This window comes from Symphalangus syndactylus, chromosome 5 (genome assembly GCF_028878055.3).
Source record: "Symphalangus syndactylus isolate Jambi chromosome 5, NHGRI_mSymSyn1-v2.1_pri, whole genome shotgun sequence".
In the NCBI taxonomy this organism is placed as follows: domain Eukaryota; kingdom Metazoa; phylum Chordata; class Mammalia; order Primates; family Hylobatidae; genus Symphalangus; species Symphalangus syndactylus.
This window is the reverse complement of record NC_072427.2, coordinates 131,074,826-131,087,476: the sequence shown is the minus strand read 5'-3', so window position 1 is coordinate 131,087,476 and position 12,651 is coordinate 131,074,826. Positions and strand designations below refer to the sequence as shown.

Genomic DNA, 12,651 nt, shown 5'->3' with positions numbered 1-12,651 from the left:
TATGTTTCCCAGGTTGGTCTTGAACTCCCAGCCTCAAGCAATCCTTCTGCTTCAGCCTCCCAAAGTGTTGGGATTACAGGCGTGAGCTATTGCATCCATCCAGCCAAGACCTCAAACTATAAAAACCCTAAAAGGAAACTAGGAAAAACTCTTCTGGGCACTGGCCTAGGCAAATAATTTATAACTAAGATCTTAAAAGCAATTGCAACGAAAACAAAAATTGATGAATGGGACCTAATTAAACTAAAGAGCTTCTGCATAGCAAAAGAAACAACACAGTCAACAGACAACCTACAAAATAGGAGAAAATATTTTCAAACTATGAATCTGACAAAGGACAAATACCCAGAATCGATAAGGAACTTAATAAGAAAAAAAAAAAGCCCCATTAAAAAGTGGGGAAAGGACATGAACAGACACTTCTCAAAAGAGGACATACAAGTGGCAACACACATGAACAAATGCTCAAGATCACTAATCAGAGAAGTATCAATTAAAACCACAGTGAGATATCATCTCACACTAGTCAGAATGTCTACTATTAAAAAATTTAAAAAAAGACAGATGATGGTGAGGATGCAGAAAAAAGGGAACTGTTGGTGGGAATGTAAATTAGTTCAACCCCTATTGAAAGCAATATGAAGATTTATTAAAGAATTTAAAATAAACCTACCATTCAACCCAGCAATCCCATTACTGGGTATCTGCTGAAAAGAAAATAATTTTTTTTTTTTTTCCAAAAAGACACCGTAGACTGGGCGCGGTGGCTCACGCCTGTAATTCCAGCACTTTGGGAGGCCGAGGCAGGCAGATCACCTGAGGTTGGGAGGTCGAGATCAGCCTGACCAACATGGAGAAACCCCATCTCTACTAAAAATACAAATTAGCCGAGCGTGGTGGTGCATGCCTGTAATCCCAGCTACTCGGGAGGCTGAGGCAAGAGAATTGCTCGAACCTGGGAGGCGGAGGTTGCAGTGAGCCAAGATGGCGCCATTGCTCTCCAGCCTGGGCAACAAGAGCAAAACTCCATCTCAAAAAAAAAAAAAAAAAAAAGACACCTGTACTCATATTTTATTGTAGTACTAGTCACAATAACAAAATCATGGGATCAACCTAATCAACAGTAGACTGGATAAAGAAAATGTAGGGTGTGGTAGCACACACCTATAGTTCCAGCTACTCAGGAGGCTGAGGTGAGAGGATTGCTTGAGCCTGGGAGGTCGAGGCTGCAGTGAACTGTGAACGTGCCACAGCACTTCAGCCCGAGTGATAGAGTGAGACTGTCTACACACACACACACACACGCCAGACGTGGTGGCTCTCATGCCTGTAAATCTCAGTGCTTTGGGAGGCCCTGGTAAGGCGATCACCTGAGCCCCAAAGTTTAAGACCAGCCTGGGCAACACAGAATGACCTCATCTCTAAAAAAAATTTTTTTTAATTAGCTAGATGTGGTGGCACATGTCTGTGGTCCCACCTACCTGAGAGGCTGAAGTGGGAGGATCGCTTGAGCTCAGGAAGTCAAGCCTGCTGTAAGCCGAGATCATGCCACTGCACTTCAGCACGGCAAACAAAGTGAAAAGAAGAAAGGAAAGAAAGGAATGAAAGGAAGGGAGGAAGGGAAGGAGAGAAGGAGAGAAAGACAGGAAAGAAACGAAGGAAAGAAAGAAAGGAAAGAAGGAAAATGAGGTACATATACATCATCGCATACTACACAGCCATAAAAAGAATGAAATTATGTCCTTTGCAGCAACATGGATACAGTTGGAGGCCACTACCCTAAGTGAAATAAAGCAGAAACAGAAAATCAAATACTGCATGTTCTCACTTATAAGTACAATGGGTACACATGGTCATACGGGTAGAAACAATAGACACTGGGGACTCTAAAAGAGGGGAGGGAGCGGGGGCAAGGGTTGAAAAACTACGTATTGGGACTAAGTTCACTATTTGAGCAATGGTTTCACCAGAAGCCCAAATCCCAGCATCATCCAATATCACCATGTAACAAACCTGCACGTGGGTATATTGGGTAATGCTGGGATTTGGGCTTCTGCTGAAACCAATGCTCAAAACAAAACAAATAAACAAAAATCTTGATCACCACAAAATGTCCCTCTTTATTTCTATTAGTGCTTTTTGTCTTAAAGTCTATTGTGTCTAATATTAATACAGCTATATCAGCTTTTTTTTTCTAGTAATTTGTATAGTGTGACTTTTTCCATCATTTCACTTCCAACTTTTCTGTATTAAAAATTTTTTTTTAAATTTTTTACTTTTTGTAGAGATGGGGTCTATGTTGTCCAGGCTGGTCTCAAACCCATGGACTCAAGCGATCCTTTTGCCTCAGTCTCCCAAATTGCTGGAATCTTTATTCTTAAGGTGGCTGTTTGTAAAAAGATTATTGTTGGATTTTATTCTTTATCCCATCTTTCTCTTTTAACAAGAGTAATAGATCCATTTATATTCCATGTATTTACTGATATATTTGGGCTTAAATATACTATCTTACTTTTGGGTGTTATTCTGTATTATTTCTTGGTAACTTTTCAGCTGATTTTTTTTTTATTATTCCACTATGTTCTACCAGTTTAGAAGTTATACACTGTGTAATTTTAATGGCTACTATAGAAAGTCAACAAATATGCCTACTATATCCAGACCTGTATCCTCTTTCCCAAGGACTTTAGAACGTCTTAACTCAATCTGTCCTTCCCCTACCAAATTATGCATTAGTATTATCTTGCGTGTTTTTAACAATAGTTTTATTGAGATATCATTCACATACCATGTAATTCACCCATATAAAGTGCACAATTTAATGGTTTTTAGTATATTCACAGAGTTGTGTAACCACCACCACAATCAATTTTAGAACATTTTTCATCACCCTGAAATAGAAATCTTATACTTATTAGTAGTTACTCTCTTCTTCCAAATCCCTAGCTCACGGAAACTATGAATCTACTTTCTGTCTCTGTAGATTTGCCTTTTCTGGACACTTCATATAACTGTAATCATGTAAAATGTGGTCTTTTGTGACTGGCTTCTTCCATTTAGCATGCTTTCGAGGTTCATCCATGCTATATCATGCATCAGTACTTCCTTCTTATGCCCAGATAATATTCCAATGCATAGATATACCAAATTTTGTTTATTGATTAATCAACTGATGAATATCTGGGTTGTTTGTCATGTATCTTAGTTTAATTACTGTTAAACTCACGTTTTTTATTACGATTATTGTTTTATACTGTACAGATATAATCTGTTTTGCAGGTGGCAAACTCAGTTTTTGTTTGTGAGAAAATGTTTTTATTCCACCTTTATTTTTGAAAACTTATTTTAGCTGGTACAGAATTCTAAGTGGGCAGCTATTTTCTTTCAGCACATTGAAGACATCATTCCACTATCTGGCTTTCATTTTTGCTATGAAGACCAAGCTCAAGTTCTGCCCAGCTCTGCAAATACCCTCATGATAAAAATTGCTTTGGACTGGGCATGGTGACTCATGCCTACAATTCCAGCACTTTGGGAGGCCAAAGCAGAATTGCTTGAGCCCAGGAGTTTGAGACCAGCCTGGACAACACAGTGGAATCCCATCTCTAAAAAAAAAAAAAAAAAGGAAAAGAAAAAAAAATTGCCAGGCATGGTAGCACATGGTTGTAGTCTCAGGAGGCTCAGGTGGGAGGATCACTTGAGCCTAGGAGGTTGAGGCTACAGTTAGCTGTAATTACACCACTGTACTCCAGCCTGGGTGACAGAGCAAGATCCTGTCTCTAAAATAAAATAAAATAAAATAAAATAAACAAAAAACAAAAACAGTTGTCGTGCTTCCATTACTTCTTTGGTTTATGTCTTCACTCAGGTTTTTTCCTGATAATTTCTTACTGTATTATTGCTTCTTAAATGCTTTTAAGATGATAGCTTTGATCTGTCTGTATATATTGTAGTGAGCACTATTTACTGTTTTTAGCAGAAATGGCGGTCCCAAAAATCTTAAGCCTCATATTAATGAAATCGGAGAGATCAAAATATTATTTTTGATAATTTTTTTATCATATCACTTTCACCAAAATCTTAAAGCTGCAGATTTAGCCCATTTGAAGTATAAAAAATGTCTACCATTTACCTAATTGGCAAAACTGTTTCCTAACTTAAACTAAATGGCCATATCAGACTTACTTTCTATCAGACAGTCTGACTTCATTTTTTGGTACAAATAAATATGTTGATATGCACCTTCATGGCAACCTATCTCATTTTTGATTATGAGCCAGATGTAAATTGATTGAATTCCCTCATATATTGTTTTTAAAAGATGCAATTTTAGTGTCCTGAACTTAATACCATTTATATTTTAGTGTCAGCACTGAATGTTCCATAAAAACCAGGAGTAACTCTTTGGCAACTGAAGCCTGTTTGTGATGACCTGTTCCTAAATGAAAATAGAATTTAAAGTACAGACTATAGAAATAAGCACCCTCCCTTTTGCCCATTCATTACAGTCCCATTCCTGGGGGTAGTTAAGCACGATTTCAATCAAATAAAATACAACCAATTCAAATAAAAGTATTAAAAGTTTTGTAAAATCTCTTCACAGTTGTATTCCTAAACAGTAATTTGAACATCAAATTTGTATTAATAATGCCATTTTCTTCACTGGAAGAAAAGTCATAAATTATTAACTGAGACTAACTGGAATCATCTATGTATTCATCAATTTGTAAGGCAATTCTTCTCATAGTCTAATCACTGTTTTCTGTATTTCATGTATTCTGTGAAGTACAGTGGTTTCTGATAAAAAAATATAAATGCACTGATGGGTTTTTTAACAGTGCATCAGGTATCATAACCTTTTCTATAGTCTTACACAATTTTCTAACTTTTGCAATGAACAATACTAACTTAAATTACATGAAGTTTCAAAAGGCAACTTTGAAATCTGAGTAAAAATATTACACTCATATTTTTACTAATACCCTAATCTTTCTTCATTAAAAAATTAATTAATATTATCTTTGTAGTCTGGTACCAAAACATTGATTATTATCAAATGACAGTACCAAAAAATCTCTCACAATGTAACTTGATACATTCTTTGGTACCATAATTTGATGATAATCTCATGGGCAATGTAACTAAACAAAAATGATCACCACTTCACACTACCATATGTATAAATTCACAATATCTCAATACTTCTTAATGACACATTTCACCACTTCCAAAAAGACAGGTAAGGCAGACAAAAACAGGAAGTCCTTAGTGTCTTGATTAAAGAAAGCTTTACCAACATCAGTGTTTTGAATTGTCTAAAGGTTTCACATCCCAGGCCCAAGGACAAAGAATCATAGTGAGAATGCGAGTAGATAACAGATAAGCTTTACTTTGTAAGAAGGGTGATTGTGACAGAGGAGGATGCAATGGTAAAAAGGCAGGGTTTTTTGTTTTTTTTTTTGATGTATGGCTTCATTTTCTCAGGAAAAGGTAAATATGGAAGTCAATCATCTGAAGATTGATTTCCATAAAACTGTGTCCTTGTATCCTTAGAAAATATTTGTACACCTGTCAGAGTATGCTTTACTTCTCAGTTTGAAGACTTCTAACCTAGACTGCTGTAATGGATTCCTAAAGGGTACTTCTACTTTTACCCTTGTGTCCCCCTACAGTGAATTTTCCACATGAGAATCAAAGTGACCCTTTAAAAATGTAAATCAGATCATGCCACTTTTCTGTTTACAACTTTCCCAGGCTGCCCATCACACTCACAATAAAACCCAAATACTTTACCATGGCTTACTTGGCCATGAACTACAAACCGGCTCCTGATTAACCACGGTCTCCATGCCGTGTTTTTATCTTTCACTTTCTACCTCACTCAGTCTGTTCTAACCACACTGGCATTTCACCAAGGTCATTCTAAACTATGTCTATTTCTCCTGCTTAGGATACTCATTGCCCCAGATAATTACTAACCTATTCCCTTGCTTCATCCAGGTCTCTTCTTAAATTTTACTTCCTTAATCAGATTATATGAAATAGCATCATCATTAGCCCTATCCCACATTTTTTCATGACCTCTTAGTTTCTATGTATTAAAAGCTACCTGAAATTATATTATTTATATTCCTGTCTCACTTCCCACCCTCAAGTTGAATGTAAGCTTCACGAAGGCAGGAGCTTGGTCTTGCTGCTGTTCACTTAATGCCTTGAACACTGCTAAATCAATGAAATAAATATTCTTCCATGTTCGCAAGAACTTATATATAAGGATCTTCATTCCTGCCTTGATTGTGATAGCAAAAAATAGGGCCAACATATAAATCATGTTGCATACATTCAATGAGATATGATGCAGCTATGAAAAAGAGTGAGGTAATTTCCATAAACCAAAACAAAAAGGTCCCCAAGGTATACTTACTCCATTGAACCTAAGATGTCATTAGATGTAAGATGTATTTATTATGTCCCAAAAAAGGAAATAATGCCTAAGATGGCAGTTAAAGGCGACACCTGTATAAAACTAGATATAGGGAAAGACAATCTCACAACACAGTAATGCATAGCAAAAAAAAAGCCTTGCGTATCTCAACTCTGACACTGGTAGAAGGAAGAAAAAAAATTCCTGAGAAAATTTAAACCACAAGCCAGTTCATGTGGATTTGCAGTCTGACTCATACCATTGGTGTGGTCCAAAACCCTCAAGCATAGAATTTAAGTAGTACCAGACTGGTAATAACCCCAACTGACAGATAGAAGCAAACATCTTCTGTTGAAGAAGTGAATGTCAATCCAGGACTACAATGATTGTAAGATACTATTATAAGACACATCTCAATTTCAGTAATGTTAAAATGTAAAAAGATGAGTATCCTATAATTAATAAAATATTGTTAAGTGAAAAATAGAAGGTGCAGAATGCTCCCATATGCAGGGAGAAAAGGGGTCTGTGTGTGTGTACGTATGTGTGCCCTTTAATGTTTAGAAAATTTATGAAAAGATGTACAGTGGTTCTAGGAAGGCAGATCAAATGTCTTGGGTGGAAGAAAGGTTTCAATTTTTTAATGCTATTTTAATTTTGTACCATGTGTGTTTATTAATTTTCCCTTAAGAAAACTTTAGAAAGCCAGAAAGTATAAAATATATCCTTCAATGTTTTCCTACCTACACTGTAAATTCCCTTTATAGAACACCTCATCTCCAAACTGCAATATTTAAAAGTGAAATAATTAAAAAGTAAGTGATTTCTTTACTTGAACCCAGGAGGTGGAGGTTGCAGTAAGCCAAGATTGTGCCACTGCACTCCAGCCTGGGCAACAGAGCAAGACTCTGTCTCATAAAAAAAAAAAAAAAAAAGTAAGTGATTTCTTCTCTAGGTTTGGTTTCAAATTTCATAGGAAGAATCTCACCATTCTTTCAGAGAAACAATACTATCAACGTAATAGCCCACCCATGTATATCATGAAGCACCAAGGTAATTTAAAAGAATGAGTTTTCAGATTTAAAATGATGCCTCTAAGATTTCACAATCTAAAGCACAAAATGAATGTCCACACAAATCAATGAATGATTATGGAGACACACAGGCCCTCCAGAATGTTTGAATGCTTCCAGAGCCTTCATAAATTTTGTTCAGTTATATCCACAGTTTCTAAAAGAATATCAGGTTGGTCATGGGTCCAAGTGACTGATGGAAGCAAACAAAGAAGGCACTCAATGGTATTTCTTGAAGAAATGTTTAACTGTATAAATACTGAATACACTGTATATAAACATTTCCTTGACAGAGCCCAAGTGTTTTTAAGGGTGGTAGATTAAATGGGGTTTCGCATATTCATTCAACAAATATTGATTGAATTTCTACTATGTGCCAGGCACTGTGTTAAACATCATGGATGTAAAAATATGACACGCTCCTGACCATGAAAAGCTCACCATTATAAATAATTAGAAGAAAATGATAGAAGGGTTATAATTGAGGTATGCATGAATTCACGTGCTATGAAAACATAGAGTATAAGCCAGGCGCAGTGGCTCACGCCTGTAATCCTAGCACTGTGGGAGGCTGAGGCTGGAAGATCACTTGAGGTCAAGAGTTCAAGACCAGCCTGGCCAACAAGGTGAAACCCTGTCCCTACCAAAAAATACAAAAATTAGCCAGGCATGGTGGCGTGTGCCTGTAATCCCAGCTAATCAAGAGGCTGAGGTGGGAGAATTGCTTGAACCCAGAAGGTGGAAGTTGCAGTAAGCCAAGACCATGCTACTAAACTCCAGCCTGGGTGACAAGAGTGAGACCCTGTCTCTAAAATACAAAACAAAACAAAACCAAGAAAATACAGGGTATAATTGATCTGTAACAGGGAACAATGGGAAAATTTACAGAGAAGTGACATTTGAGATATGCTTTAAAGCAGGCATTCCAGACCCAAATCCCTGTTGGGACCAAACAGGTAAATAAAATAAGAGGTTTGGTTATGGTCAAGACTATGGCAAATCAAAGATTTTATGCATTCCTAAAAGGGGTAGCTGTTATTCAGCCCAGCCAATTGTTGCCTTATAGGACTATTTAGGCCCAATGTTATCAGGTTTCCAATTTCTTAAGAATAGATGGAAATCAGATTTTTGCATAAAAATAGGTTGGCTGATTAAAAAAAAAAAACACTTCTAAGGTCAAACAAAATATGTCTGTCAGGTAAATTTGGCCTGCCAGCCAATAGATTATAAACTCTAATTTAAAGTATAAATCTACAAAGTAAAGAAGAGAGAAAAAGGCATTCTGGACATAGAGAACGGTACATTGTTTATTGAACTCAAATTTCTAAACAGTACAAAAAAAACCACGAAGTATGTGTTACCGTGCAACCCATTTAAAGTCGTATTACCTTAGATTTCACTTTAAAGCCATAGCACATTTTATAATTAAAATTTTATATATGTATCTGGAGTGAAGAAAAAGGGGTTCCTAATCCAACATTTTCTAGAGCAGAATTAACAAAAAGCCTCAAATCTAGACACAAGTAAAAATTAAAAGCTATTTTTAAAAGTATTTGTAAAATTAGAACTCTCTTACGTCAAATTTGAAATGCGTCCTATTGTTGTACGGGATTATTCCATGATTTAAACTGCATTAATGTCTAAAAAGTAAGCTTGGTAAACTCTACAAACTAAAACTATAAAAATATTTTATAACTCTGTAAATATTCTGTTCATACACTCTTAGTGATTACACAATTATCTATTTTGAAAAAAATTCCACATACCTTTTTTGCTTTGGGACCCTAAAAGTTGGAAAACAAAAGAATTGATCAATTTTAAAGAGAATTCTGATACAAAAGTATCACGATTATCTAAGATGTTAAAATTAGAAGAAGACTGGTAAAGGGCATAAGGGAACTCTGTGTACCATCTTTGTAACTTTCCCTGCAAATCTAAAATTATCCCAAGATAAAATGGTTTTTTAAAAACAGTTCAAACAAAACTACAAATAAGTATAGGAAAACTAAGTTCACCTACTGAACCATTTTTTTGTATGTAGATTTTACACTATTTCTTAGGACAATCAATGATCCATGTTTAATGAAATGCCCTGTTACTAAACAGAGTACTAGTCAAGAAGGAACTAGTTTAAAGGGTTCAAAGGACAATAAATCATTGACCAATTATTGGCACTAATGTCAAATTTGCAAGTGTGGGAATGATCTCATAAAGAAATAACCTTTCCATAAAGTTAGATTGATGATTTTTATAGAAAGGGAATCAGTTATTTAAAGCACGCAAAGCAGCCTCGCACGGTGGCTCACTCCTGTAATAGCACTCGGGGAGGCCAAGGCAGGAGGATCACTTGAACCCAAGAGTTCAAGACCAGCCCGGGCAACACAGGAAGACCCCATCTCTACAAAAAATTTTAAAAATCAGCCAAGCACATGCATGTGGTCCCAGCTACTTGGGAGGCTGAGGTGGTAAGATCACTTGAGCCCAGGAGGTCAAGGCTGCAGTGAGCCATGACACTCAGCCTTGGCAGCAGAGCGAGACCCCATTTCCAAAAAATGAATAAATACATAAAACAGGCGGCTGGGTGTGGTGGCTCACACCTGTAATCCCAGCACTTTGGGAGGCTGAGGAAGGTGGATCACGGGGTCAGGAGATGGAGGCCATCCTGGCTAACACGGTGAAACCCCATCTCTACTAAAAATATAAAAAATTGGCCGGGCGTGGTGGCATGTGCCTGTAGTCCCAGCTACCCAGGAGGCTGAGGCAGGAGAGTCGCCTGAACCCGGGAGGCGGAGGTTGCAGTAAGCTGAGATCGCACCACTGCACTCCAGCCTGGGTGACAGAGCAAGACTCAAAAAATAAATAAATGAATAAATAAATAAATAAAGCAGGCAAAGCTGTGATAAAATTAAGATTCTATTCAGCAATGTGTTTTAAGGCAGATCTATTCTTTTCTGGAAATTATTTTGGAAAGCACAGGATTTCAAAAAAGATTCACAGTTACAATAATATCACTTATACTTTCCTGATTAGGCTCATGTGTTTATCAGATTTCTGGTAAGGAATTTGTAGGAGATCATGTGAACATAAGACACTTTACATATTTGAAGAGTTATACACAGGAAATATTAGTTTAACCTATAAGATTATACTGTGTAAAACTGAAGTTTAACACATATCAGTAGATTCCATCTTCTTGAAGAGTGCATATGTTACACTAATTCACTCAGCAGATATTAATTAATGATTTACACACAAGGCACTCTGAGGCACTGGAGATAGAAAAGTAGCGACTTTGCTGCCATGTAATTTTTACAAATAGATTCTATTTTTATCATAGCTTCTATCAATTAATAGTTAACATACTTCTATCGTGAAATAAGTACTAAACAGCTGAATATGTAAATAGCATTGCTCCGGTTCTCAATTATCTATATTTTAAAGAGGGGCAAATTGTCACTTCTCACTTGTGCTTTTAATATAAATCAGGTTTGGGGTAAGTACATGTCCTCATTTCTCCTATATGTCATAATAGCCACTATGCAGTGAAGTAGTTCTCAAAGTTCAGAGGGCATAAGAATCATATGGGAAGCTTGTTAGAAATGTGTATTTATGGACTAAACGTGTGTATACTCACTTCTCTTCCTACATTGTGGTTCAGTGGATGTTATGGGCTAAATTTTTTTTTTTTTTTTTTTTTTTTTGAGATGGAGTCTCGCTCTGTCGCCCAGGCTGGAGTGCAGTGGCGCAATCTCGGCTCACTGCAAGCTCCGCCTCCCGGGTTCACGCCGTTCTCCTGCCTCAGCCTCTCCAAGTAGCTGGGACCACAGGCGCCCGCCACAACGCCCGGCTAATTTTTTTGTATTTTTAGTAGAGACGGGGTTTCACTGTGGTCTCGATCTCCTGACCTCGTGATCTGCCCGCCTCAGCCTCCCAAAGTGCTGGGATTACAAGCGTGAGCCACCGCGCCCAGCCGTTATGGGCTAAATTCTATCACTCAAAAAATTATATGTTGTCCAGGTGCGGTGACTCACGGCTGTAATCCCAGCACTTTGGGAGGCTGAGGCAGGGGGATCACCTGAGGTCAAGACCAGCCTGGCCAACATGGTGAAACTCCGTTTCTACTAAAAATACAAAAATTAGCTGGGCGCGGTGGCATGCACCTGTAATCCCAGCTACTCGGGAGGCTGAGGCAGGAGAATCGCTAGAAGGAGAATCGCTTGAACCCGGGAGGCAGAGGTTGCAGTAAGCCGAGATCGCGCCATTGCACTCCAGCCTGGGCAACAGAGCGAAACTCTGCCTCAGAAAAAAAAAAAAAAAAAAAAAAAAAACATAGTTGGCTGGGTGCACTGGCTTACTCCTGTAATCCCAGCATTTTGGGAGGTCAAAGTGGGAGAATCACTTGAGCCCAGGAGTTTGAGGGCAGCCTGGGCAACAAAGCAAGACCCTGTCTCTAAAAAAATTTAAAAATTAGCTGGGTGTGGTGGCACGTGCCTTGTACTCCCAGCTATTCAGGAAGCTGAGTTGGGAAGATTGCTTGAACCAGGGAGGCTGAGGCTTCGGTAAGCCATGATGGTGACACTGCACTCCAGCCTGGGTGACAAAGCGAGACAGTCTCAAAAAAAAAAAAAAAAAAAGAAAAAAGAAAAAAATTCGTATGTGGAAATTCTGATCCCCAGTACTTCAGAATTTGACCTAACTGGAGATAGGGTCATTGCTGATTTTATTAGTTAAATTAAGATGAAGTCATACTGAATAGAGTGGGCCCCTAATCCAATATGATTTGTGTCCTTATATAATAATAATTTTAAAAAAGGCAACTTGGATATATATACTCAGATGGAGGATGCCATGTGAAGAATGAAGTTTTGTTGCCACAAACCAAGAAACTACTAGAAGCCAGGAAAGGTCTGAACAGATCTCTCCCTAAGGCCCTCAGAGGTATCACAGACCTGCTGACACTTTGATCTTGGACTTCTAGTCTCCAGAACTACGAGACAATAAATTTCTTTTCTTTAAGCACTCAGTTTGTGGCAATTCCTTACTTGGCAGACTTAGGAAACTAATACAGTAGATTTGGAGTTGAGTGGGTTACTGGAATCTGCATTTTTAATAAGTACTCCGGGTGCATTAGAAATAAATGTTCCATGGGCCACA

The 12,651-nt window shown here is 37.7% G+C and overlaps 1 protein-coding gene across 9 annotated transcripts in view; it reads right to left on the bottom strand.

Annotated features, from left to right (window-relative positions):
- Positions 1 to 12,651, bottom strand: part of DNAI7 (dynein axonemal intermediate chain 7) — a 92,211-nt gene that overhangs the window by 69,187 nt on the left and 10,373 nt on the right. For 5 of the 9 annotated variants that reach the window (XM_055280353.2, XM_055280349.2, XM_055280354.2 and 2 more), the window contains exon 2: positions 9,264 to 9,281. The exons of the other annotated variants lie outside the window; for them this stretch is intronic. Coding sequence is in view for 2 of the 5 variants with exons in the window: in XM_055280349.2 (XP_055136324.2) it covers positions 9,264 to 9,281 (18 nt within the window). In the remaining 3 variants the exon portion in view is untranslated. The remainder of the gene's footprint in view (positions 1 to 9,263; positions 9,282 to 12,651) is intronic. 9 annotated transcript variants of the gene reach the window in all.